Source organism: Strix aluco, chromosome 27, assembly GCF_031877795.1.
Source record: "Strix aluco isolate bStrAlu1 chromosome 27, bStrAlu1.hap1, whole genome shotgun sequence".
NCBI lineage: Eukaryota > Metazoa > Chordata > Aves > Strigiformes > Strigidae > Strix > Strix aluco.
The window spans coordinates 301,109-327,362 of record NC_133957.1 but is presented as its reverse complement, the minus strand read 5'-3'; the positions used below and the strand labels follow the sequence as shown (position 1 = coordinate 327,362).

Below are 26,254 nucleotides of genomic sequence, written 5' to 3'. Positions count from 1 at the left end.
TGCCCTGAGCGTCATGGCGGGGATGGGGAGAAGGGGCTGAGCCACCTGCCCCGCTCCCCATGGCTCCGCTGGCTTGGAAACGCAACCGGCTCCCGGACCTCACCCTCCCCGCCAGCATCAGCGGCCCCGTGCAAACCGCGACGGCACCCAGGTCGCTCCCGATCCCTGAGCTCGGGGTGGAAATTTCCTGACCTGTTCAACAGAAACAGAACGGCATCGCTGCCTCCCAGGGAGGCCGAGCCCCCCCCAGCCCGTCGGGTGGCCGTTCACAGACCCCTGCGGTCCCCGTCCGAGCCGAAACGCGCCCCGTCGCTCTCGGGGCGAGCCCAAAGCCGCCGAGTTCCTGTTTGCAGCCCGGGGCCTTGGTCCTGCTGGGGTTGGTACCTGCGCGCGGGGTCACCGGCGCCGGGCTTGTTGTTGTGAGACCCGACTTATCAGTGCCCTCGTGTTTCCCCGCTCCGGCCGTGCCTTCCTTCCGAGCTGATTGTTGATCACAAAGTCTTGTCTGTGCTTGAAAAGGAGATTTCCTGCAATTGTTTTGCAGGACTTGCAGCCTGATGCAAAATTTTCTGCCTATCAGCCCCCTCCCCAGTGCTGGGGCAAGGCTCGAGCCCCCTCCCTTCCCCTGCAGAGCTGCCAGGCCGTCACAGCTCAGTGATTAACTGCTGCCCGGCCAGAGGCGTTTCTGCGGCGATAACCATCTGCCATCAACTCCTGCCACAGCTCGGAGCGACGGCCAGCGCCGCCCTGGCAGAGGTGTTCCGCTTTCAGCCCTTTTCCCCCCAAAAGAAACCCCGCGCTCTCCCTGGCACCGTGTGAGCGTCAGGGACAGTCAGTGGCAAGTTTGCCTCAACTCACCCCAAGCCCCGGGACCGCCAGCGCCGGGGCAGGGCCTGGCTCAGCCGGCGCCGTCCCAGGGGATGTGTTTTCCCCTCCTGCCCACAGTCACAGCGGGACCTGGGCAGGATCCAGCCCCCGAGAGCAGTGGGGCTGCAGCACTGGGGTCCCACTGGAGTGACGTGGAGGGGACCCGCCCGGGAGAGCCCCGAGGGTCTCCGCTCCTCCCTCAGGCACCTGCAGCTTCGACACCGACACCTGCCTGGGGCCTCCCCGCGCCCGTCCCCAGCCCCGCAGCAAAATCAAACGGGAGCCGAGCCCCGGGGCTGGAAATCGAGTCAAAAGTCACCGGCGCTGGGCTGTCTCAGGATGTCGGACCACGATGGTCATTTCCTGCTGGGAAGCCGCCAACAAGCCCACCCTGAGCTCAGCGCTGCCGCCTCGGCTCTGCTTTCCCAGAGGCAGCGAGCCGCCGAGCTGAGAGGATCGCCGAGTTCCCGGAGCCGCCCCGCCACGCAGCCTTCGGCTCTGCCGCCGGTGAGCCCTCGCCTCTCCCTCCCCGCCCGCGTCCGTCTGTCCCCTCTCCCACTGGCCTCTCTCAGGACCTGCAGCTGGGCGAGGGCGGGATGTCGAGGAGCCTCGGGGACCGGGGGCTCCAGCCCCGGGGGCTCGCTCTCCTCTCCCCCGTGGTTTGGGGAGCGGGCGGGTGGCAGCCGCTCGCTGCAGGCCCGATGCTCTCACGGGGGGCGCCCGGCTGCGGTGCTCCCTGGCTCGCGGGGCTCAGGCGCCGTGGAAATGCCGCGGCGGCACAGCGCGCTCCGCCGGCGTTCCGGGCGGGACGGCCGCTCCTGAGAGCTCTGCCAGCGGCACGAGGCTGGATGGGCCCGAGGCGTCTTCGCTGTGCGGATGCAGCTGTGCTGGGATCGGAGCTCTCACACTTGGGGCAATAAAAGGATGTTAAGGTCAACTACATTTCCTTTAAGTTTATAATTTTGTCACCTACTTGGAAGTCCCAACGGGTCCCAGCAATGCGGCTGCGGGACGGGCAGAGCGAGGGCAGCTGCCTGGATTTACAAGGCGACCGCACGGCTGGGGCGGGGCACAGGGGCTCTCCTGCCAGCGTGGGGTCGAGCAGACGCGGTCACGGGCGCGTTCGGTGGCCTGGGTGCCTGTCCGCGTCCCCGATGCCCCGCAGCTGGACGCTGCACGCGAGGGATTCCCACAGGCTCCGCGGCGGCAGGACCTGAGCTCCGGGGCTGTCGGGGGACGGCACGAGCCTTGGCTGCTGCGCCCCCGGTCGCCCGCGCTGCTTCTGCAGTGACCGATGTGACGAGCCTTGGGGCTCCGTCCCCAGCACTGCCTGTCCCCGCGCCGCGGCCCCGGCCGACCAGGCTGTGGGCAGGGGACAGGCACCAGCCGGGAGCTCGTGTGGGTGCACGGGAGGCTGGTGCTTGTGACCTGCATTTTGTCTGGGATGTGAGGTTACCGGCTGATGCGGATACGGCATCTTTTGAGGGCTGATGTAGGAAGTCACCACAGGGGTAAAAATTGGATTAAAAAATAACACAGAAGGGAACTTTCAGAGCCTCCTGCGAGGACCGAGCTCGGACAGGAGAGATCGTTTCTCTCCAGTCTCAAGCTGCCCAGCCCAGCGCAGCCGCTGCGCCGCAGCTCAGTGCTTTCCCTTTCCCTGCAGCTCCCAGGATGGCCGACGCGACCACCGCCCCCACCGAGACACACACTCTCCTGAACGAGTACGGGGACTACCACAACTGGTCCGAGCTGTTCCACCTCCTGAACTACACCTACACCTTCTGCGAGTTCAGCCTGGATGAGAACGTCAAGCGGGTGATCCTCTTCATCCTTTACCTGGTCATCTTCGTGGTGGGCTTGGTGGAGAACCTCCTTGTCATCTGGGTCAACTGGCAGACACGGGGCCACAAGAGCTTGGTCAACCTCTACATCCTCAACATGGCCATCGCTGACCTGGGGGTGCTGCTCTCGCTGCCCATCTGGATGCTGGAGGTGATGCTGGATTACACCTGGCTCTGGGGCAGCTTCCTCTGCCGCTTCACGCACTACTTCTACTTCGCCAACATGTACGCCAGCATCTTCTTCCTCACCTGCCTGAGCGTGGATCGCTACGTGTCCCTGACCAGCTCCTCCCTCTTCTGGCGGAAGCACCAGCACCGCGCACGCCGCGTCATCTGCGTCTGCAGTTGGGTCTTGGCCGCAGCGATCCCGTTCCTGGAGGTCGCTCACATGCAGCTGGTCAACACCGGAGAGCCCATCTGCATCTTCATGGCCCCCTTCGAGACCTACGACGAGTGGGCGCTGGCGGTCAGCTTGGCCACCACCACCATTGGGTTCCTCATCCCCTTCCCCATCATCACCACCTTCAACATCCTGACGGCCAGGTTCATCAGGCGCACCAAGCCGGAGAGCAGGAAGCACTGTCTGCTCATCTATGCCTACATCGTCGTCTTCCTCGTCAGCTGGCTGCCCTTCCACGTCATGCTCACGCTGCTCACCCTCGACGGCAACCACATCATCCTCCACTGCACCTTCGCCCAGTTCCTCTACTTCTTCTACGACATCATAGACTGCTTCACCCTGCTCCACTGCGTGATCAACCCGATCCTCTACAACTTCCTGAGCAAAAACTTCCGCAGCAAGCTCATCTCCGCTGTGGTCAAGTACATCCCCAAAGATCAAGGCAGCCAGAAGGGCGCAGACAGCTCCTCCTCCACCACGCAGCACTCCATAGTCATCACGAAGGACAACCACCCTCCCAACTAAGGGGGGTCGGACGCTCCCGTCACCGCTGGCAATGGCGGGGGGGCTCCCTGCACGCACTCAGGTCAGTAAGGTTGTTTTTCCTGGTGACAAGCAGCCACTTTGCCTTTAAATGACACTTCTTGGCCAGCCCCCTCCTGTGCTCCGAAGGCAGGGCAGGGAGCGACACATGACATGAGGTGGTGCGGGGAGCCCCCGATGTGCTGCTGCCTCAGATATTTAGCTAAAGAAAGAATAAGAGATATTTCCTGTTTTCCAAAAGAAACACTTGCAGTCGTAAAGCGCGTTACTCTGTCCAGGAGTCTGAACACAAATCCACCCCCCGAGCTGCGGGGCTGGGACACACGATCTTTTCCCCTCATAAGTTTTTCTGCAGCCCCCGACCGTCGCTCACACACAAGCTCTGGACACCCCACGCCGTGGGGGTGTCCGGCGAACGCTGCCCCTCTGCCGTGGTGCCACCCCGAGCAGGAGAGGGGAAACTCATCCCTCTGAAACACAAACCTCTCCTCCCCGTGCCTGATTTTACAGAAATGATGGCAACGTGGCCCCGAGGGGCCGAGCACGACACAGACCCGAGCTGTGATGAGGGGAGGAATGATCCGAGATCAGCAACTGGTTGAGAGTGACGCTGCAAACCCAGCAGGAGACTGGCGATGGCCAGAACTGGGTTCGTCTGGGCACGGCTGCTCCCAGACGCGACCGGTGGCAGCAGAGGGGGGGCTCCCAGTTTGCGTTTTGCAAACCCACTGAACGCCGGCTCCTTTGGAGCATCTCCTGGCAGGTTTCTAAGGGCACCGGCCGCGTTTCTAACCGTGGGCAGGCTCCGGCAGCCCCTCGCGCGCTCCCTTTCAATCCAGATCGCGCTGCAGCTCGCCCTGTGCAGAAACCCTCGGAGCCGGGCTCTGGGCTGCCTCAGAAACCGGAGCATCCGCAGAAAGTTCCTCGTCGTCTGGATTCTGCTGTCACATGCTGCGGGTCGAGCCCTCGGCAGGGGAAGGTGAAGGAGTGACAGTCACTGGAAGGGAGTCCATAAATCTACCAAAGGCCTTGAGCTGCTTAAGAAACACATTTTTAAAAAAGCAAAGCGTAAGCAAATCTCGGGACAGGATGCTCCCAGCACGAGCGGGGGGGGGGAGCAGGATGTCCCGGGCTGCGGCAGAAGCCCACGAGCAGGGGTTAAGACGGACGCTGGGTTATCAGGGCTCTGCCGGTTACAGGGGTCCTGTGCCGGGGTAAATCGCTGGATACCGAGGGCTCCTCGGGCAGAGTCCTTCCTCCTTACTACCAGTGTTGAGAGAAAAAGCCAAATCTGCCTCTTACACAGAAATACTTTGTACCGTAGCCGGGGAAGAAGCCAGACCCCCCGACACAACCGTTCCCTGCTCCCTGCAGTCCCTCTCCCCTTGTTACGGGACTCACACGCGGTCTCGCACCCGGGCTGTGCCCTGTCCTTCGGGACCTGCCGACCCTCCCGGGCACGGCGGGCGCAGCGAGGCCGAGCACCCCAGGGCCGGTGAACGCTGACGTGACCCATCCTGAATCCTCCCTCGGGCTTCCTTTTGCTCATCCCCCGCGTTTTCGGTGGAGAAATGGCAGATCAGTAACAGCAGCAGGACGTGTGACGTGTGACATACCCGGGACAACAATATATTCAATTTCAGGTTACTTAAACGTGTAGAGTTTGGTATTTGACCTATTAAACTTTTTTTTAAAACTCTCCTGAAGTATCTGCAACTTTGTTCAGACCTCAGGGCCAGAGTGGCCTCAAATACACCCTTGTCCAGCCCCACGCAGTGATCTGGGCTCGAAACCCAGCAAGTCCTTCAGCCGGGTCCCCCATCGCCCTTCAGAGCCTCCGCCGCCCCGCGGGGCCAAGGGGCCCAGCCCCGGCTCCTGCAGCAGCCCCCGGGCCCCCGGCCCAGCCCGACCCTCCAGTGCCCGCTGCTGGTCGCCGGCTGGGCCACGGCGGCCTGGCCCGCTGGAAAACCCCCAGGAGGGCCCGGCCCCGCAGCGAGGAGGAAGCCTCCCTGCCGGGGAAGCGCTGAAGCGGCTCTCGCAAAGCCCAGCAGCGTTTGCCCGCTGACCTGGCTCGGTGGCCAACAGCTCTGAGCCCGCGGGGGTCCAGGGCTCCGTGAAACACAGCGCTGGCAGCGCAGAAAAGGTTTATCAAGGAACACAAGCCCCGAGCGTTTCCTAAACGGTTTCTAACAAGGGCTCCGCTCCCAACCCGCCGCAGAAGCCTGCGGAGAGGCCGCGCTCCCCTCGGCTGCTCCGGGCGCCGGCGGCGAGGAAGAGGCCCCGGCTGCCTGGACTCGCGCCACGAATCCTGCAGAGCACAGCAGAGGGGCAGGATACCCGGCGGCTCACGTGCTTCCAGGCGCTCCCGAGGAGACACGAGTGCCAATCTGCACGTTTAGAGAAACGAGTTTTATAAAGAAGCACGGTACAAGAGGTCAACATTTTCCATTTTATTATTCTAAATAAAAACCACACTTTGTGCTGAACAATGGAGTATAAAAGAACCCGATGTACAACGATTTTAGACATCTACTATTTGGGGGGAAGTTTACAAAATATACAAAACTTTACAGCAAATAGATAGTAAACACTTAAATATCAGGAGGTCAGTACCTACTATTAACTTAACGAAAAGGTTAGACAGCAATTCCACTCTTTTTCTTTCTTCTGCTTAATTATTCTGGATCCTTTGAGGAGGGGGAGAATCAAACTGAACTTTGCGTTTCAGAAATCGGTGAAGACGACCGGGCTCGAAGCTGCCTCTGGGAGGGGGTTTTGTGTCAGGGTTTCCCGCGAGGACCCGCAACCCAGCCGCTCGCAGCGACGCGTTTCCCCTCTGCCTCCCCTCCTGTCCCCCGAGGATCCCAAAGCACTTTGCAAACACGAGTGAAACCTCGCGGCTGCCCCAGGCGAGGTAGGTGAGTGTCGTCCCCAGGGTCGGGGGGGGGGAGCGAGCCCAGGAGGCGAGCGGGCTGACCAGAGGCCGCAGCGCGAGGCAGCGGCGGAGCAGGAGCAGATCCGGGCACGGAGTTCGATGCTGCAAACGGCGCTTGGCCTCCGACGCGGAGCTGGCACGGCTGCACCCCCAGCACGCCCCAGCCCCGCGCCGCTGGCCGGGCCCCTGTCGTGGCACCGCGACGCAGCCGGGTTGCAGCTTCGGCTCCTCGGGGCAGCGCAGCCTGCGGGGACTCGGGACGAGCCCGTCACTCCGGCCGACCCCGCCGTCCGTCCCTGGCCGCGGCGCTTTCCAGAGGAACGCCGGAGCTCCCAGCCAGGCCTGGCCCGGGGACGACAGAGCCTGACGCTGGCTGCAGGCCTGGGGGGGCCCGGGACCCTCCCAAGGGAGGGAGCGCTCGGGTCTGTCCCCCCTCTGGGGAAGATCCCTCCGAGAGGAGCAGCGGCAGGGACGGCCCAGCGCGGGAACGCTGCAGGTCCGGATCCGTCCCCGCACCCCCGCCGCAGACGGGACTTGCTGCTGATCTCGGGATGTTTCACGATAACACGGGAAAGAATCCAAGAGACAGAAACGCCGGGACCCGAGCACTCTCCCCAGCCCCACAACCGAGAACGACCGGCAGAGAACGGGGGGGCTTTTGCTTTCCCGTCCTTGTGCCGGAAGAGTGGGCTCGCTTTGCCCAGGAGTGTTTCAGTGTAAAAGCTTCTCTTTTTGGTTTATGTGCACAAAAGGCTTTTGCTTCACAGCTTCGCTAGATACGGGGCTGCAGACGCCCCAACCCATCCAAAAGCTCATGACGGCTTCTGGGACATTTTAGGAGGGTCTCGAGGCTTTGAGGACTCTCCCAAGCCTCGTCCGCCCCCTCCCATCCTTCATAGCAACCCCCAGAGCCGAGCAGGTCGCGTCCGTTCCTGCCCACCAGGACAACGACAGAAACCCCGTAACTCAAAGGGCTCCTCGGAGGAGCCTCCAGCGAACTGCCACCAGCTCCCACGCCTTCCTAGAGCGCCACGCGTTCTCCAAATACTTTTTGTTTTGTTTTTTTTTTTAAACTTGACAATACTAAGCTGACCACGGCTCCGCAGACCAGCTAGAGGCCAGAGGCCGTGGCCTGGCAGCTGAGCGGCACCACGGGACCGGAGTTTGGAAACCAGAGCTCCAGCGGCAGACACGGCGCAGCCCGGCCAGCCCCAGGGCCGCGGTCGCGCTGGTGCCTCTCCTCCTCCGAAAACAGGCTCCAGGCACCAAAGTCAGGACAAGTCCAGTTTAACACCCCCAGGGCGATGTCAGCTGGCCCCAAACTTGGCCAGTATTACAGGGACTGGGGAAAGGACACAAACTCCCAACGGCCTCTTGCTCCTCCCCAGCAAGGTCCCTTCCTCCCACCCCACCTCCGGGTGCTCCGGGGTGACCGAGGATGACACGAGCTCGGGACGAGGGAGCTGCCTGGGAAGGGTCATCAGGTCCGGCCAGGGCTCAGCACCGACTCCTGTCTCTTGTCACGGCGGGGCTGGGCCTGGAGCTGCCGCGGTGGAAACGGGCAAACGGCGGGGATGGGGGGATGGATGGAGCTGAAGGGCAGGAGCTTCCAGCAGCGGCAGCCGCACCCTCCACCTCCTCTGCAGGGACACGAGCTCATCCCGCTCCCCACAGCGACGGGGAGACAACAGTGACAGGGAGACGACAGTGATGGGGAGACAATAGTGAGGGGGAGACAACAGTGACGGGGGGACCTGCTCTGCAACCCCAGGGACACCGCAGCCCCGCGACCCCCCAGCACACCACAGGCTGCCGCCTCCCCCGGCCCCCCAGCGCAGCGGCACCGAGCCGCCCCCCACTTCTATTGCTGCAGAGCTGGTTTCGCAGGACTGCGGCGGGGAGGGGCTGGGGGAGGTTTGCTCCCGACGGGGAAGGCTGTGCCGGGAGCAAACCGACCCGGCCAGGTCCAGGAGCTGGCACGGAGCAGGAAAGGATGGAGGCTGCCGCTCCCCCATGCCGAGCGCTCCGCAGGTACGAGCCGGCCATCTCCACCGCGCTCCCGGGAGGTAGGTAGGTACCACAAGTGTTACCACCCTCATTTTACAGATGAGGAAACTGAGGCAAAGAGGTGAAGTGACTTGCCCAAGGCCACAGCGGAGCGGGGGGAGCGACCCCCAGGGATTCCTCGCTCACCAGCCACGCGTCCAGCCCGTGCTGCTCCGCTGCCGCGGGCTGTCCCTTCGAGAGGAGGGGAAAGCGGGACGAGTTTACGGGGTTTCCAAATCACTAGTTTTGTTTTGTAACAGCATATCTTTACAGAAGCGCAGGAGCCAATTTACTACGACTGTGGCTTGAAAGCCCTGAGCGCTTCCTGTTTGTGAGGTAGAATGAGTTACCTAAGGGCAGTCATAACTCATGCTGCGGCATCGAAAATATTTGTTCCTCTCCACCTCTGCCCCACAGCACGATAACATGGGAAAAAGCCGATCCCCACCCTTCCCGGTGTAAACACCGCCGGCGCGGGGCTGACCTGCGGCGAGGAGGGTCCCCGGCCCGCGCCCGGGGGAGGCTGAGCCGAGGTTCCCCTCCGCAGCGACTGCTGCCACGCTGCGGCTGAGCTCAGAGCACGATTCCACAGAAGATAAACAAACTCACATCGCACCAACAACATCCTGCGACACGCGTTTGCCACGAGACATGTCCGGGACGCGGCGATCCACGGCGGCGGCCGCGGGAGGGGGGGCCCCCCCTTCGCAGAGAGAAGGGTCCTCGACGGTACCTTCCTGGGAGTTAAGGCAACAGCTTCCTCACGCCTCGTCTGCTGGGATCCGCGCGGCTGCGGCGAGCGGGCAGAGCCGGCTCTCGACGGCCGGCGGAGGTGAGGCACGACCGGGCCATCGCAGAGCATCTCCCGCGGAGCAGCCGGCCCCGACACGAGCTGCCCTCCCCTGCCCTCCCCGGCTGGGCGGCTCCTCGCGATGCCCCTGCTCGCCATCCGCCTCCGTCCTCCCGCGCGGCCGCCGTGCCGGCTCTGCAGAGGCAGCGTCCCTCCTCCACCCGCTGCGGCGGGGACGGGTCTCGGGGCACGAGCCGGCGGCGTGTCATGGCCACGGCAGAGGGGCCGCCGGCCGCGCTCCCGCTTGGGGAGGGCTCCGGGGCCCGGCGCTGCCCTGGCGAGCGACCACCACCCGTTTATCACTCGTGTACCGACAGGTTCCGTCCCTGCTCACCTGCACGCGCACACTCACGCGCTGCTCGCTCCTCCCCTGCAACGGAGCAACGACTTCAAGGCTGATTCTGTGACATGGACTTTGCTTATCTCTTCGCAATAGCAGCAGAACCCCAGTGATGCCCAGAATGAGTCTTTTTTTTCCTTTTTTTTCCTTCTTTTTTTTTTTTTTTTTTTTTTTACTTCTCTTCAAGTCCAGCACCATCCTGCTCTGGCTCTGTCCCTCTCTACTGAGGTCAGGTGTGAAAAATCTTAGCAGCATCAGTTTGTGGACAAGCTCAAACTGAGGGTTAGCCTAGTCAAGTGGGCTAAAAGGTTAAAAAAAAAAATCTAGATTCAAAACCTAGTAAGAAATGCTAAAAATACAGAGCTCGATGGCCTCTAACAGGACCAGAGGTAAGTAAACACAACAGACTTCTTGGAAACAGTGATGTAGCTTACGTGCTGTTAATTTGTACAATGCCACCAATCTAAAAAGCCCTAGCAAGGCCAAAAAAAAAAAAAATTAAAAAAATAGAAAAGGAGGATTCCATCCGTGATGCCTGACCATTAAATAAAATAAATGACATCTTTTCCACAGCTTCTGTAATTAGCATTCGCTCCTTCGCTGGCCCTGCCCCGCCTCGCCCCATCAGCTGTCCGTGTTTTTCTCCGCGTCTTTGGAGTGGATGATGTACATGAAAGTCTGCTCGATGGTGAAGTCCGGGGGGAGGCTGCCCTTGTGCACGCCGATGTGCTTGCTCATGAGGTTGAGCGTGGAGCTGTAGTGCCCGCAGACGGTGCAGCGGTACATGAGGGCTCCCGAGTGCGTCCGCAGGTGGCACTTGATGGTGGAGCGGCCGCGGAAGAACTTGTGGCACACCTTGCACTGGTAGGGCTTCTCCCCGGTGTGGATCCTCCGGTGGTAGTTGAACTCGCTGGTGTGGGCAAACCTCTTCCCGCAGACCTTGCAGCTGTACTTGCTGTTGCCCGGCTGGTTTTGCAGCGCCAAGTCTTCGCTCAGGAACTCCTCCGGCAGCTTCCTCTTCTGCAGGCCCTGCTGCTGGAGACGCTCCCCGAAGCCGGGCCGGAGCTCCAGGCTGGCCCCGCACTTGTGCTGGCTGACGTGGTAGCGATACGCCGCTTCCAGCTTGAAGCTCTGGCCGCAGAAGTGGCACCGGAAAAGAGCCTCCTCCATGTTCTGGTGGACGGCCAAGTGCTTCTCCAGGAGGTGCCGGTCCACAAAGCTGCTGGCGCAGACAGAGCAGGAGAAGACGGAGATGCCCAGGTGGGCCAGCGCGTGCCACATCAGGCTGCAGAGGCTGAGGTGCCGCTGGTCGCACACGCCGCACGTCTGGCTTTTCAAGTTCACGTGGTCCAGGATGTGGTTGCGGACAGTGTGGAAATCTTTGGGCAGAGGCTTCCCGCAGGCAGCGCACGCCAGCTCCGAGCCAGGCCCTCCCCCGAAGACGGCGACCTTCCCCGGCAGCGGGTCGCTGGGGTGGACGATGACGTTGTTGTCGAAGACGCCCTCTCGCCGGTGCAGCGTCAGCTGCCACTGGGTGAAGAACTTGGTCTCGCACATGTCACAGGAGAAGAGAAAGATGCCGATGTGGGACAAAACGTGAGTGACCCTGGAGTTCCGGTCCTGGAAGTGGGTTTCACAGACCTTGCAGTTCCCGGTGAGCAGATCGACGTGATCTCTCGCGTGCTGGCGGATCAGCTGGATGTTGGGCTCCAGGACCTTCTTGCAGACCTGGCAGGGCATGGCCTTGCTATCCCGGCTGTCGCTCTCAAAGGCCAGCTCCTCCTCGCTGTCGTCGCTCAGCTCAATGACTTCTTCCGAGGGGCCCAGCTCTTCACTGGCGTCTTCGAAATGCAGTTCGTCCTCGCCCAAGTCCTCCAGCTGAAGCTCATCCATCTGCCCGAAACCCGGCTCTTTGGAGTGGTCGCTGTTGCTGGGGCAGGAGTTGCTCCCCGTGGAGACGTCCAGGGAAGGATCCGCGCTGAAGAAGCCGCCCTTGCCGTAGTCGCCGTTGCTCTGGACCTTGTACTGCTGGCAGGAGCTGGCGGTGGTTTGAACGACGATGTTGACGCCGCCCAGGCTGGGCTGGGTGGCCCCGCTCGCGGCCGGAGCGAACGGCCCTTGATCCGCCTCCTGCTCCGTCTTGGGAGGCTGCTGCGGGTGCATCAGGGGAAGAGTCTGGCTGGCTTCGCTCACAGTGTTCTTGTCGTCCTCTCTGTAGCTGCCGGCCCCCTCCCCGTGCAAGATGTAATTCCGCTCGGGGCCAAAGTGCTCCCCGCCGCTCCGGATTTCCCCCAGAGAATGGCTCTGCTCCGAGGAGGTGCTGCTCAGAGGCCCTGAGCGGCCCTCGCTCACGGAGAGGGAGGGCTGCTTGGGGACGGCGGAGCTCTCCAGGTCCGGGAAGGTGGAGTGACAGGCCTTCAGCAGATCCTCCATGCCCAGCCGCTCGGCCACCTCGTAAATGACGCCCACGTTGATCAGGTCTGTGAAGAGCTCCGAGGTGTACACAAAGCTGAGGATCTTCTCGAAGTTGGCCGGTGTGATGAAATCCACCACGTAGGTCCTCGCAGCGTCCAGCCCCGTGTTCAGGAAGAGGTTCTGGAAGTAGCCCGCGGCGCAGGCCAGCACGGCCTTATGTGCCGCAAAGGAGCGGCTGCCCACCAAGATGGTGACGTCGCACATGGTCTCAGAGAGCCTGCACTTGTTGAGTTCCTTCAGCAGGTTGTTGGGGTGATTGGTGCTGTGCAACTTGATCCTCATGCCCATTTTAGCAGCTGCTTAAGCGTCCCTCTCCTGGTCAGCTGCTTCTTCACGCGTTCATCAGCGGCGCGAGCAGGAGGCGCTTGGCATCCAGCAACTGGCAGGGCAAGGGGCTCTAGAGGGAGGAAAACGCAAAAACCATCAATGCTTTAACAACCACAGAGACGTCGCTCCAGTCGCACCTCAAGTTTTCCACCTTCCTGATGAGCAACAGAGAAGCAGCAGCAGAGCTTAGAGGGAGACTGACTAAACCCCATCGTGTAACGTCAAAGACTGACTCTGGGAAGCGAAGGGAAAGACGCGCAAAGGGAAAGGAGCGAACAGCCGAAATAAAAAGCCCTTTACTCTGCCAGCGACAGCCTGAAACTCCTGCGTGTCCGGGCACGGACCGAGGTCCCTCCGCCTCGCGGCTCCGCTCAGTCCTGAACGCGAGCCCCCGGCGGTGCCGTCATGCAGACGTGCCCCTCGCCCCGGGCCGGGAGGACGCTCCGAGTCCAGGCTCTACGCGCTGCCCGGCTTCGCCTCCGGGTCTCCTCCAGCCGCCGCCGCTTCGCGCCTTTGCCCACGCCCGTACCCACGCGGTAACTCGTGGTTTCCAGGTGGGATCTCACTCCGGGAGCTCCCCCGCGCGCCAGCTCCTCCGGCTCCCCTGGGATCTCTCCTCCACCACACCGGCACCCGCAGCACCTGCCGGTGCCCTTGGCCGGGCGGTTTGTGACACCTGGCCCGTGTCACCAGCGATTCCCACCGCAGCTCGCCCTTCCCGCCCGTCCCACCGCCCCTGTCACCCTGTGCCGCCAGCAGAGCTCAGCCAGCCCCTGACCAACGTACCCCAGGGCTCTGTCCCCAACCCCCGCCGCCTTCTCCCTGTGACAGGGAGCGACGACCCCAGAAACCGGCAGAGAGCAGGGGGGTGGCGGGAGACGGGACGGGGCTGCCCCTGCCCCAGCTCCGGGACGGGCCGCCCGCCCCCGGGACGCGGGGGAACGGCGGCAGGGCCGGCCCCTGCCCGAGGAGGCAGCGGGGAAACACCGCTCCCAGCCGGGGGGCCGGGGAGGATGAGGATGGCCGGGGAAGGCTCCGGAGGGGCCGCGCTCAAACACCTGGACGTGGGGAACCGGCGGGGCGGGGGGCGGCCTGGGGACGGGCCAGGAGGGAAAAGGGACGCAGAAGGGAAGGGGGGGGGCAGCGGAAAGTCGGGGGGCGCGGGGGGGCAGGAGGAGGCCCCGGAGGGTGAGGGGGGGGCGGGCAGGCCCCGCTGCCCGCAGGCAGGCAGGAGAGGCTCCCCCCCCCGCGGGGGGGACAGGGAACCCCGGAGCTGCCCCAGGGGAATAGGGAGTAACGGGGGGCGGGGGGGGGCTGGAGGAGCCACGCGGGGCAGCAGAGGGGGGGGCACGGGGGGGGGTAACGAGGGACCCACGGGGACGCGGTGAGGGGAGTCCCGGGGGGGGGGGGGGGGCGCAGGAGGGGGCCCCCGGGGGACAGCGGGAGGCCCCGGGGGGGCTCCGTGCGGGCGGCGGGGGGGCGGCGCGGGGCCCATCGCGGGGGGGCGGCGCGGGGGGCAGCCGGAGGCCGGCGGGGCTGCGGGCGGCCGCGCTCCTTACCCGCCCGGCGCCCCGCACCATCCCGGCCGCGCTCACACAAAGGCGCCGACCCGCCCTCCGGCCGCCTTCCGCCCGCCGCGCGCGCCCCGCCGCCACAGCGCCCCCTGGCGGCCCGGAGGACACGGGCGGGGACACGGGAGGGGACACGGGCGGGGCGGGACACGGGCACGGGAGGGGACACGGGAGGGGACGCGGACACGGGAGGGGCGGGATACGGGCACGGGAGGGGACACGGGAGGGGACACGGGCGGGGCGGGACACGGGCACGGGCGGGGCAGGACACGGACACGGACACGGGAGGGGCGGGATACGGGCACGGGAGGGGACACGGACACGGGCACGGGCGGGGCAGGACACGGGCACGGGCACCTCTTCATTTACGGGGGGCAGCGCCCGGTCACTGTGGCCCCAGAGCACACGGGCCCCCGCCCCGGCCCCGCGGACCCGCCCCCGGGGGCCGCCCCGGGCGAGCAGCGCCGAGCACGCCGGGTGCCGGCAAGAACAGACACAGACACGGGCGTGGGTCCCGCAGAGACCGGGGGGTGTATTGGGGGGCGCGTGTGTACAGTGCGGGGAGGGGGGCGGGGGGGCGCGGGGGCGCAGCCGCCGGGGATGTGCAGGGACACGCGCGGGTCCCGCGACGGCTCCGCGGTCCGTGGGGTGGCGGCGCAGCCGGTGCCGCTGCCGGTGCCGCTGCCGGTGCCTCGCCCCGGGACGCGGGTCACGGTCCAGGACGACCCCCGTGGGTGGGGGCCGCGGGGGGCCCCGGGGAGCACCGGGGGGCCGGGCCGCCGCTCCCCCGCCCCGCCGGCCGCCCGGGCTCCGCCGCCCGCTTCCCCATGAGCCCCACGAAGAAATCGTGCATGTCCCCTGCGGAGAGAGCGGCCGTCAGCGCCGGCCCCGGCGGCACCGGCACCGCCACCGGCACCGGCACCGGGCGGGACTTACGCTTCTGCGAGGCCGCGGCCGCGGCGGCACCTGCAAGAGAGGGAAGCGGGTCAGCGGCGGGGCGGGACCGGGCGGACCGATCCCCCGCGCCCCCCCGGCGCTCACCGGCGTCCTCCGCCCGCAGCAGCTGCAGCAGCGCGGCGAAGGCGGCCCCGGGGCTGCCGCGGGCTCCCCGGGGCGGCGGCTCCGGGACGGGCATCCCCTGCGGGAGGCGAAGTGGGTGAGCGGGGAGGGGGCCGGGGGGCCGGGGGGACCGGGGGTCCGGGGGGGACCGGGGGTCCGGGGTCCGCCCGCCGCTCCTCGCGCTCCCCCGCCCGCCGGCGGCGCCCCGACGGCCGTACCTGTGCGGGGGGCGCCGGGCCCGGCGGGGCGGGGGGGGGGCCGGCGGGCGAGGGCGAGCGGCAGCGCCAGGACCAGCAGCGCGGCCAGCGCCGGGCGGCTCCTCATCCTCGGGGGGGCCTGGGGGCGGCGGTCAGCGGCGGGGCCCCGGGGCCGCCCCGGGCCAGCGGCCCCTCGGCGGGGCGGCCCGGGACGAGCCCGGGACCGGGCCAAGCGCTGGGGAGGGAAAGCAGCGACACGGGAGACGCGGGGGGGGCTGGGGGCGGCGGGACCCCCACCCGTGTCTGCGGCCGGAGGAACGGCGCCACTTCCCGGGGCGGCGGGGAGGGGGGGGGACGGTAAATCCCCCCCCCCGAGCTGCGGCGGGCGGCGCCCTGGGGTGGGGGCTGCAGCCCGGGGGGGTCCTCACAGGGGTGCGGGGGGGCACGTTATGGGGGCTGCACCGCAGAGGAGCGGGGGGTGCCGGGGGCCTCCCCCTGCGGAGCGGGGGGTCCCGTGTCACCACTCGTGTGCAGTCACACCCCGGCCACCCGGGGGGAGCACACGCGTGTCCTGACACACACAGACACACACGTGTGCCCCCTGACACACACGCGTGTCCTGACACACGCACGGACACACACACACGTCCCCTGACACACACACACTTGCTGATGGCAGACCCCAGCCCCAGACTTCCCTGCCGACCCCCCCCCCCACGCCGCCCTCGCCCCGTCTCACCTCCTGGCCGTGCCCTCCCCGCCCCCCTCCTGCCCCGTCCCAGCCCGCCGAGGCCCGGACGCAGCAGCCCCCCGGGAAGCCCCCGGTGCTGCGGGGGCACAGACCTGCTGAGCCCTCGGGTCTCTCCCGGTGCGGGGGGAGCAGAGGGACCCTCGGTACCGGCGGCCAAGCGGGAGCTGCGGCGAGAGGCGGCGGCGGGCGATGGCCCTCGTGGCACGGGCTCAGCCGGGAGGCGAAGGACGGGGGGTGCCGGCTGCCGAGCGGAGATAAATAAGGGGCTCTGCCTGTGGCATGGCGGGGGTGGGCGAGCGGAGAGCTGCCAATGGGGGCCGGAGGGGTGGCACCCCCACCCCGCAGCTGCACGCCCACACAGGCACGGTGTCACCGACAGGCGCCCGCTCCACACGCAGAGTCACACCGCGACGCCAGCGCGCCCACGCAGGCACCCGGCTCCCCCCGCGCCGCGGCACCCGTGGTCGGGGGCCAGCGCCCCGGCGCCGTGCCCACGCGGCCCCCAGCCCCTCCTCGCGCGCCCCGGCACGACGCAGCCCTCGGCACGTGTGGGGACACACGCGGCGGCCGCGGTCCCGCTGCCACGCTGGCACCGCCGCTGGCGGTCGCTCCACAGCCGGGCCCTGGGGGGGTCTCGCACTGCAGCGGGGATCAGCCGGGCCCCCGCCACACACGCACGTGCACACGCGTGCACACACGTGTTCACCTGCACACGCCTGCCCACGTGCTCTCTGTACCACACACCCTCCCCACGCTGGGGGTCCCGGCCTGCCCGGTCCCCTGCTCCCGGCTCTGAGGCACCCCCAGTCCGGCCCCGCATGGGGCTGCCCTTCCCCAGCCACCCCATGACCCAGACAGCGCCCACCCCCCCAGCCCCCACCCGACTCGGCCTCCTGAGCCTGGGCTTGACCCCGCGCCCCGACCCCCCCTCCCCAGCCGCCCCAAGCGCCTCTGCACCCCGGCCAGGGCCTGGGGGTGCAGAGGTGGAAGATGGGGGGGAAAAGTCGGGGGGAGGCGTCAGGAGGGGAGGGGGAGGACGGAGGCCAGCGAGTGAGAGCAACAGGCGGCCCCGCGGGAAGGCGGCCTGGCAGCGGCGTTCACGTGGCAGCACAGCCCGGGGCAGGGCAGCATCTGCAGTGCCGGGGACGTTAATTAAATCGGAGCCTGGCCAGAGATGGCCTAATTAATTAATAACACCTACTTGTGTGGTGCCAAGTGCGACGCAGCCGCGAAGAGCCGCGGTGCCCCGGGCTGCGGCGGATTGTTTACGGCTTTCGCCCCTCGCCACGCACGGCAGAAGGTCCCTGCGCTGGGAGGTGACACCGCCCGGGAGGGGAGCGGGGGGAGCCCCCGGAGCCGGGGCACGCCGTCAAGTGCCCCCCCCGGCGCGCACACGTGCCCCCCCCACGTGCAGGCACTGCCTGAGCGCCCTGGCACGCCTGCCCGCACACCCCCCGTGCACGACAAACCGCGTCGGTGCTCCAGGGCCCACCTGGGAGCTGGTGCTGACGCTGAGGTGACGGGGAGTTGTCAGCTCCTGGAGGTGACGCGGGTGACGTGTGGGGACAGGAAAAAAACCCTCTCCCAGGGCTTGAGGAGTGCAGGAGAGAAAAGGCAGCGGGAGGGGGGAGGCTGCCGCGGGAGGTGTGCGGGGACCCCGGGATGGGCGAAGGTCCCGTGGGACGTGGGTCGCAGCGGTGGCTCCTCTCGGTCCCCCCACGCCGCAACCCCCGTCCCCGTCCCCAGCTCCAGCGCCAGCCCTGGGGAGGGCTCCTGGGGCAGGGGCGCAGCTGGGTGGGAGGAGGGGGCACAGCGGGGGGACCCTGGGCAGGGGGGGAGGGGGTTGGCCAGCGCAGGCAGGCGGGTGCCAAGGGCCTCACGTGCCAGCCCCCCGCGGCTGCCCAGAAATTGCCTCTGCGGCGGCGCGAGCTGCTTCCCCACTTCATGGGAGAAGTGGCCGCAATTTGGGGCCTTTCCAATCAGCGCCGAGCCGAGCGCCGGCCGCAATCAGGAGCAGGAAAGGCGGGGGGCCGGGGGCGAGGGGGGGGCTCCATCCCCGGGGCCGGGCTCTGCCCCCGCCCTGCTCCAGCACCGCGGTGCCGCGTCCTGGGGCTCCGGCACGACAGGGTCCCCCCACCCCCCCTGTAACGGGGGCACCCACCGCGACACCTCCCGGGTACCGACACCAGAGCATCTGTTTAATGGGTTTGCAGCGATTCCTGGGCAGTGCAGGGACCCGGTGAGGCGGGGGGATGACACGGGGGGGTGGGCGGGGGGGGCCAGTGTGTGAGTGGGGGTCCTGGCAGGGGACGGGGGTCCCCTCAGTGGACCAGAACTTCCATCTTGTGGCTGCCCCGCTTCTTGCAGACGGGGACGTCGCTGCCCGCCTTGGCCGACTCCACCACGGTGACGGCCACGTTGCCCTTCTGGAAGCGGGTGGAGAACCTGGGGGGGGCCGGGGGGGGTGTGTGGGATGGGGCCCATCCTCGCCCATCCCCCCCAACCCACCTCCTCCCAATGAGCCGCCTCTGCCACATCCACCCCAGTCAGGCCCCTCCAGCTGATGCCCCACCCTGTGACCCCCCACCCTCGCAAGCTCCAGCCCCACGGGCCCCACCCAGCCCCACCCTCGGTAGCCCCCCCGCCCCCCCCCGCCCTGCCCGTACTGGTCGGTGATGTGCAGGGACAGGGCCTGGGCGGTGGCGTCCATGAGGGTCTGGTGCAGGCGGGTGACGAGCTCGATGAGGTGGTCGCTGATGAGCAAGAAGTCGCCCTTGGCCCCCCCGGTGGAGGTCTGCGGGGAGGGGGGGGGTGTCAGTCCCATCGGGGACCCCCCGAGCCCCCAGGGACCCCCCTCCCCGGGTACCTCCTTGAGGTGCAGGGCCAGGAAGCCATCGGAGAAGCGGGTGACGGAGACACTGTGGATGTCGCTCAGGCTGAGCACGGTCTTGGGCTGGGCGGCCTTGGGGTCGGCCAGGACCAGGTGCTCGGTGGTCAGCAGCAGCAGGCGCGGGACCGTCTGCGGGCAGGGGGGGTCAGCGCGGCCCCCCACGCCCTCCCGCTGCGGCGGGGACGGGGACGGGGCTCACCTTGCCGCTGGCCCTGTTCACCTTCCTCACGGTGTCGGCCATCACCAGCTTGTCCTTGGCCACCGCGTGCAACTTCTGGTACTTGGGGTTCTGTGTCAGCCCCAGGTACTCGCCCCGGAAGGGCTCCTGCAGGCTGGGGATGGTGGCCGTCAGCCAGAGCCGCCCCCCTGTGCCCCCCCCTCCCGCCAGCCCCCAGCCCCGGCACCTTTTGGAGTAGAGCGTCTTCTTGTCCTTGAAGAGTTCGCTGGCGCAGAGCTTGGCCCGCAGCAGGGCCCTGCGCTGCGGCGTCAGCTGCTCCCGGTACCTCTTGCACTGCCAAGGGAGGGGGCGATTCGGTGCCGACGAAGAGCCCTGGCGCTGAGGGACACAAGGTCCCAACTGGAGCCCCCCCAGCTCCCCCTCCCCGCTCCCACCTTCCAGCGGTAGAAGATGCTCCTCAGCTCCTGGTTGGCGTCGGCCAGGAACTTGTACGGCGCAGGGGGCCAGGTCCGGTCCGTCACCGACAGCGGCGGGAGGTTCCTCCCCAGCCCCAGCAGGAACTTCTGCACCTGGCGGTGGCAACGCAGCGGGGGGGGTCGGGAGGGTCCCCGGCGCAGCCCCAGGGGCAGGGGGCTGGGGAGGTGCCGTGCCCCCTCTCCCCCCGGCCCCGCTCACCAGCCGCCGGTAGATGAAGTTGGCCAGGCGGGTGCTGGCCTCGGAGCGGAAATACCTCCGGTACGTCCTGCGGACCTGCCGGGGACGGCGGCAGCGGTGGGGACGCGGGGCCTCGCCACCTTCCTGCTGCCAGCCCCCCCCCGGCCACGGGTGTGTCCCCCCGCCCCGTCCCCGCTCGGCCCCAGAGGAGAGGACAGCGGCTCCAACCCGACAGGGTGGGCAGGAGCTGGGGTGGGCAGACAGACAGACAGACAGCGGCAGGACGGAGGCAGCGGGAGGGCGTGTGGCCCCGCCGTTACCTGGTACCCTCTCCAGTAGGCAGCGATGGTGGCGGCGGCCGCGCGACGCCGGGACTGCAGCTTCAGCTCCCACAGGAGCCGGCGAGACTGCGGGGGTGAGAGCCCGGGGAGCCCGAGGCGGGGGGAGCCCCCCGCGGATAGGGAGCGAGCGCGGGAGGCGGGGGAGAGGCAGGAGAGAAGGACGGAAGATGGGGAGAGGAGATGAGTCTGGTCCCACCACGGGTCACTGAGCCCCCAGACCCTCCCCGCCATGCGCCCCCCACCCCGCTGCCCCGCGGTGCCCGGCTCTCACCTGCCAGCCCCGCGCATACGCCTGGAGGGTCAGCGCCGACCTCTTCAGCCGCTTGTACTTATTCTTTTGCTGCGGTGGGGAGAGGTGGGGTGAGCTGGGGGGCGTGGGAGAGCCAGGGGGCCCTGCCCGGGGGGCGAGGGATGGGCAGGGGAAGGTGGTTCCTCACCATGTGGCCCCGGAACCAGGCGGAGATGATGATCTGGCTCTTGCGCATCAGCTGGTACCGGGTCCGGCACCTCCAGCCCCGAAATATCTTCTGGATGAGGGTGGCGAGTTCGGCCACGCGCTCCTGGCGCCGCCTCTCCAGGTCGAAGAGCTGGGGACAGCCAGGGCCAGCGCTGGGGCCGAGCGGGGATGGGAACCCCGGCCGGGAGCCCCCGGGATGGGCTGCGGCATCGCCGGGAGCCCCCGGGACGGGCTCAGGGCCGCCAGCGGGGCTCGGGGACCTGTGGGGCCAGCACCCGCTCTGGGTCAGGCCCTGCACCCCCCCCCCAGCAGCGTGACTGCCCCGTAGCGGGGTCCCCCCGCTCCCCCCATGCCTGGACTCACGGTGCACGGGGAGCGGATGAAGATCTTGGTGTGGCCGAACGCCAGCTCCTCGGGGGGGAACGCCAGCTCCGCCAGCAGCACCTCGGCCCCCTGCCTGCACCGTGGCGGGAGACGGGGCGGTCAGAGCCCCCGGGCTGCGGCGGGGGGGCCCCGGGGGTGCCCGCGGTCCGGCCCAGCCCCGTACCTCTCGCTGCCAGCCCAGCGGGGCCAGGTCTGGGGGCTGAGCATCTTGTAGCGCTCCAGGAAGGGGCCGTAGAGCTGGCGGAAGGCATAGCCCGCCCGCCGCACCCGCACGTTCTCCATCAGCCCCAGGTACCGGACCTGCGCCAGCACCAGCTCCGGCGTGAAGAGCATCGCCGCCTTGGTCTCATTGGGCTTGATGCACCTGGGGAGAGCAGCGGTGGGCGGGGGGGTCCCACTGGCTCCAGCGCGGGGGTCGGGGCTCCCCCCGGGGCCGGTACCTGATGTAGTTGGGGTTCTTGGAGTAGAGGTTCTTCATCAGCGTCGCCACCGAGGCCTTGAACTGGAAGCCGGCGGTGGGCGGCAGCTTGAGGGAGACCTTCTGGGGGTCTCCCTCGGGGAAGAGGGAGCGCAGCAGCGCGTGCCGGGCGGCCCACATGGCCTGCGAGAGGTCGCGGAAGAGCAGGTCGTTGTTCTTCTCGATGAAGCCCGTCACGTTGTAGGTCACCTGGGTGCGGGAGCGGGGTCAGCGCTCAGCGGGGCACACGGGGGGGCCGCGCTCGGGAGGGGAGGACGGAGAGACCATAGTTCAGGGTCTCCGTCCCCCTTCTCAGTCCGGCCCCGCAGCTCCCATGAGAAGCTGGGAAATGGCCCGGGGGGTCCTGGCTGCCCCCGCTGGGCCGCGGCGCCGCGCCTGCCGGCGGACCTTGCCGGCGTAGTGGTGGATGCGGAAGCACCGTGGCGGCAGGCTGGTGTCCATCACCCGCCGCGCGCTCTGCGTCTCCTTGCTCTCGTAGTGCTTGTGGCTGGCGAAGAGCTGGTCCAGCTTGGCGAGGAAGGTGTCCTCGTTGACCACGCCGGGCCGCAGGCACTCCTCGTCCAGCATGGCCAGGACCCCGCACTTGCTCTGCACCACGACGGACAGCGTCACCCCAAACCGGCCCCGGCCCCGAGCGGCGGCTCCAGGCTCTGCCGGGCGTGACGGGGGGGGTGGGAGGGTAGGGGGGGCGGAGATGGGACCCCCCGCTGGGACCCCGGCACCGGGGGGCAACTCACGTTCTCAATCAAGTTGCAGATGATGCTGTTGTCGAAAAACTCCACCGGGGTCCACCGGATGCCCTGGGAGCAGACGGGGGTCAGACACACAGACCCCTGGCCACGGGGCACACGGACCGCCTGGGCCCTGCCCCACGGACACCCCCCAGCTGATGGGGGGCAGGAACCGGACGTCCGGCCGCGGGGATGGTGGTCCCGGATCCCTCCCTGCCTTCCTGCTATTGAATCGGCTCCCGGCAGGGAGCGGGGCGAGGGAGGGACGCGCGGCGGAGCTGTGTCCGGCACTTCCCCGTCCCTGGGGGGCCACGGCTCCTCGGGGCCGCGCTCTGGCGCAGGCAGAGGGGCCGCATCCAGCCTGACCGGCACGGGCCGGGGGTACCTCTCGGACATATTCCTCCTGCTGCTCCTTGAGGGTCATCAGGATGAAGATCTGCTGCAGCTTCTCGTTGCAGTAGTTGATGATGAACTGCTCAAAGCCGTTGTCCTGCGAGAGAAGAGTCCTGCATGGCAAGTTGTGCCCAAGCCCCGGGCCCTGTCCCATGTCCCACCTGCTGCCCCCGGCCCCCCCAGCAGCAGGATGGGCTGGGTGGGCCCCACACCCACTTGGAAGATCTCGAAGCCGTAGATGTCCAGGACGCCCATCACCTTCCGCTGCTTGCCCGGCTTCACCTGGGGAGAGAGAGCGGGGTGCTGGGCTGTGTGGGGCCCGATGTGGGGTGGGGTCTGGGATGGGGGGGCCGGCGCCCATCGCCCCGGGCGCTCACCTGGATGCTGGTGTTGATGCGGTTCACCAGCCAGTCAAAGAGGCGGCTGTAGATGTTCTTGGCCAGCGCGTCCCGGCCGTAGTAGCCCTGGGGAGAGGGGCGAGGGGCTCGTGCTGGCTCCTGGGGGCTGCCGAGCATCACCCCCGTGGCGGGGGACGGTCCCGCTCACCTGGGGGACGCTGAGGGTGGTGAGCACGGTCTCGTCCCGCGCCTTCACCGTGCGGGAGCACAGCGCCCGCTCCAGCGTGCCGGGGTCCAGCCCGATCAGGTCGCAGATCTCCTGCAGCTCTGTGCGGGGAGGCAGCGGGGCTGGGGCCGAGGGGGGGCCGAGCGGGGGGTCCCCCGCCTGCCCCAGGCCTGTCCCTGTCCCTACCCTGCGGCTCAGCGATGCTGCAGGCCTCCATCCCGCTGGCCCGGTGGCTGCTGCTCAGCTGCACATTGCCCAGCTTGAGCACCACGGCCGTCACCTCCAGCAGCGCCGTCACCTCGGCGGGCGAGAAGCCGATGACCCTCATGGCATCCTGGGGATGGGCACAGGCAGCTCAGTGGGACGGGGTCGGCCCCAGGGTGTTTTGGGGGGGGGGGGTCAGGGCTTCCCACCCCCCCAGGCCGGCGGTACCTGCATGGCGCGGAAGTTGGCTGCGTCGTCCACGCCGGGCAGGCTGGAGCTCTCGCGGTTCAGGTAGCCGTAGTGCCGACAGTCCTGGCGGAGCTTCAGCTGCTCTGGGGGGGAGGAGGCGGCTCAGCCACGGCCCCCCCAGGCCCCCGGCCCCCCCCCCGACCCCTGTGCTAGGATGCCTGGACCTACGGAGCAGCTGCACCGAGCCCCCGGCCAGGAGCTGGTAGAAGATGTGGAAGTTCCTCTCGCCCTTCACGTGCCGGACGATGCGGGATTTCTCCAGCAGGTCTGCGGGTGGGGGTCAGCGTCACGGGGGCGCGCGAGGTGGGACCCCCACGCGGGCGATCGGTACTCACAGTTGCTGATGACCCCTCCCAGGGGCTCCCCCTTAAAGTCGAACTCCACGTCCATGTACTTGCCCTGAGGGATGGGGCAGGGGTCAGGGCACCGGGCGGGGGGAGGGGGCGCGGCTCTGCTGCCCATGTTCCCACCCCCGGCCCCTGCCATGCCCCGGCCCCATCAGGGTCTGCGTGGCCCCGGGGGGACGTGGCTCCGCCACCCCTGTTCCCTGGTCACTCACGAATCGGGAGGAGTTGTCATTGCGGACGGTCTTGGCGTTTCCAAAGGCTGGGGGGGAGGACGGGGTTACAGCGCGGTCGGGGGGGGGCCGTGCCGAGCCCTGGGATGGGCGTGGGGTGCGGGCGCAGGGTGCAGGGTGCGGGCGCTCACCCTCCAGCACGGGGTTGGACTGCAGGAGCTGCTCCTTCACCTTGTCCACCTCCTCCCCTTTGCTGCACACAGCCGCCACGTAGGACATCACCAGCTTGCTGGCCTCTGCGGGCGGGGGGCCGTGGGTGCTGGGGCCGTGCCCACCTGTCCCGCCAGCCCCCCGCAGCCCCCCGAGCACCCGGCAGCAGCCCCGGCTCTACCTGTCTTGCCGGCCCCGCTTTCCCCAGTGATGAGGATGCACTGGTCCCTGTCCCGGTCCCGCAGCGAGCGGTAGGCATCGTCGGCGATGGCGTAGCTGGGGGCAAGGGGTGTTAGAACAGGCTGGAGCAGTCCGGGGGCTTCAGGAAACGCCATGAGCCCCCGCTGGGGCTGCGAGGCCACCCTGAGCCGACTCCCCCAGACCCTGAGGCCTCAGGCTCGCCCGCGGGCGAAGCCCTTGGCAGGATCCAGGGGGACCGAGGGCGCCCCGGGGCTGCCGGGCTCCCCGCACTCACATGTGGGGTGTCACAGCGAAGAAGTTGCAGTTGCGGTACTCCTGCACCTTCTCGGGGGTGTAGATGGGCAGGGGCCGGTACGGGTTCACCGAGATCACCACGTCCCCGATGTACGTCTGCGAGGAGCGGGACGGCCGGGGTGGGTGCGGGGCCGGGAGGACCCAGCCCGGATCCTGGTGCTGCCCGCCCCAGAGCCTGGACTCTGCTCCCCCCCCAGACCCCACACCCTCTCCCGCTCCCCCCCCGCAGACCCCCTGCCCCTGGCCCGGTGCCCACGTAGATGTGGCTGCGGCGGAATCGTTCCTGCAGCGTCTGGAGCAGCGACTCCTCGGTCAGGGGGTCCCAGCAGCACCAGGTCCCCGACGGCCGCCGCGTCCAGCCGCGCGTTGGTGGCTTCCATGGCCGGGTGGCTCCGGGGCAGCTGGGGCAGAGTGTGTGGGGGGGGGGCTGCAGGCACGGACACGCAGCCCCTTCCCCAAAACACCCCCCCCAGTCCTCAGCGGCCCTTGCGCCCCTGGCTGCCCCCCACCCTGAGAGGCCCAGAGGGCCCCGGGGGGGCAGGGAGCCCAGCACCGGGGGGCACGGACCCACTGAGATGCGTGGCGAAGCCTGAAGCACCGGCTGAGCCCGGCGGGGTGCAGGGCAGGATGCGGCCCTTGGCCAGGGGGGTGCAACTGGGACCTCGGCTGCTCCCTGACCCTGCATGTCCGGCTCCCCCAGGCACCCCCGGGGACAGGGGACGGGGCAGCCACCCACCCGCAATGGCACAGAGGACGCCGGCACCCAGGACCCCGTAGGGGGGCTTGGGGTGAGGGGGGGCAGGACGCTGGGCTCCTGCCCACCGCTGCGGGGAAGCGGGGGCCCGGTCAGGAAACACGGACACCTGGATCCTGTTCTTGGGGCAGGGACAAATTCAGCCTCCGCTTCCTCCCTCCTTCCTGGCGGGGGAAGCCGGGGCGGGGAGGGGACAGGCTCGGGGCAGGGGGACCCCAGGCCCCCCCGACAGCCCAGCAGCACCCAGGAGCTCCCACCAGAGACCTGCTGCTTCCCCCCCACTCCACTCGTCCCTCACCTGTCTGAGGGAGCAGCCACGTCCCCCAGCGTGACCTTCACCCCCACTTTACTGCCCGGGCTGTAAACCCAGCCCGGCTTATCGGTGCCCGGGGAAAGTTCACGATGGAGGTGGGGAGGGATGGGGTGAACGGGGCGAGCGGGGCGACGGCCGCGGCTCCGCCAGCAGCAGCCTCCGCAAAGACGGCGGAGCCAGCGACGGGGCCCTGCGACCCCCCCCGGGCAGGGTGCCGGCACCGAGCCCCCCGTGCTG

The 26,254-nt window shown here is 68.0% G+C and overlaps 4 protein-coding genes across 5 annotated transcripts; 1 reads left to right on the top strand and 3 right to left on the bottom strand.

The window, feature by feature from the left end:
* Positions 1–1,085: 1,085 nt before the first annotated feature.
* On the top strand, positions 1,086–5,354 carry ACKR5 (atypical chemokine receptor 5). Its single transcript, XM_074807793.1, has 2 exons — positions 1,086–1,374; positions 2,534–5,354. Exon 2 carries the CDS (start codon positions 2,542–2,544, stop codon positions 3,634–3,636), a length of 1,095 nt encoding a protein of 364 aa, XP_074663894.1. The 5' UTR covers positions 1,086–1,374; positions 2,534–2,541; the 3' UTR covers positions 3,637–5,354.
* Positions 5,355–6,089: 735 nt separating this feature from the next.
* ZBTB39 (zinc finger and BTB domain containing 39) lies at positions 6,090–14,248 on the bottom strand. Of its 2 annotated transcripts, none has more exons than XM_074807771.1 (2): positions 14,187–14,248; positions 6,090–12,697 (listed from the first exon to the last, which is right to left on the bottom strand). In XM_074807771.1, the coding sequence occupies exon 2, from the start codon at positions 12,586–12,588 to the stop codon at positions 10,450–10,452; it is 2,139 nt and encodes a 712-aa protein (XP_074663872.1). In that variant the 5' UTR covers positions 12,589–12,697; positions 14,187–14,248; the 3' UTR covers positions 6,090–10,449. The 2 variants fall into 2 exon arrangements, with proteins under 2 accessions (XP_074663872.1, XP_074663873.1); XM_074807772.1 differs by lacking the exon at positions 14,187–14,248 and adding an exon at positions 12,928–13,241.
* A 459-nt stretch (positions 14,249–14,707) lies between these two features.
* Positions 14,708–17,518, bottom strand: TAC3 (tachykinin precursor 3). Its single transcript, XM_074807821.1, is given in 7 exon segments — positions 14,708–15,056; positions 15,135–15,164; positions 15,240–15,336; positions 15,476–15,514; positions 15,516–15,593; positions 16,298–16,446; positions 17,407–17,518. Coding segments are annotated over 5 exon segments (381 nt in total). The 5' UTR covers positions 15,582–15,593; positions 16,298–16,446; positions 17,407–17,518; the 3' UTR covers positions 14,708–14,907.
* An 864-nt stretch (positions 17,519–18,382) lies between these two features.
* On the bottom strand, positions 18,383–25,330 carry MYO1A (myosin IA). Its single transcript, XM_074807767.1, is given in 29 exon segments — positions 18,383–18,650; positions 18,872–18,999; positions 19,072–19,224; positions 19,295–19,427; positions 19,500–19,606; positions 19,708–19,842; positions 19,949–20,023; positions 20,248–20,334; positions 20,540–20,608; positions 20,706–20,855; positions 21,089–21,182; positions 21,273–21,473; positions 21,550–21,776; positions 21,975–22,175; positions 22,325–22,387; positions 22,704–22,808; positions 22,928–22,993; positions 23,089–23,175; positions 23,258–23,376; positions 23,462–23,609; positions 23,708–23,811; positions 23,897–23,995; positions 24,064–24,127; positions 24,288–24,334; positions 24,437–24,541; positions 24,637–24,731; positions 24,931–25,046; positions 25,207–25,272; positions 25,274–25,330. Coding segments are annotated over 29 exon segments (3,225 nt in total). The 3' UTR covers positions 18,383–18,526.
* Positions 25,331–26,254: the final 924 nt, after the last annotated feature.

Bases quoted from the DNA above. Each gene is read 5' to 3' on its own strand.
- ACKR5 (XM_074807793.1), top strand. From the start codon at position 2,542: ATGGCCGACGCGACCACCGCCCCCACCGAGACACACACTCTCCTGAAC.
- ZBTB39 (XM_074807771.1), bottom strand. From the start codon at position 12,588: ATGGGCATGAGGATCAAGTTGCACAGCACCAATCACCCCAACAACCTG.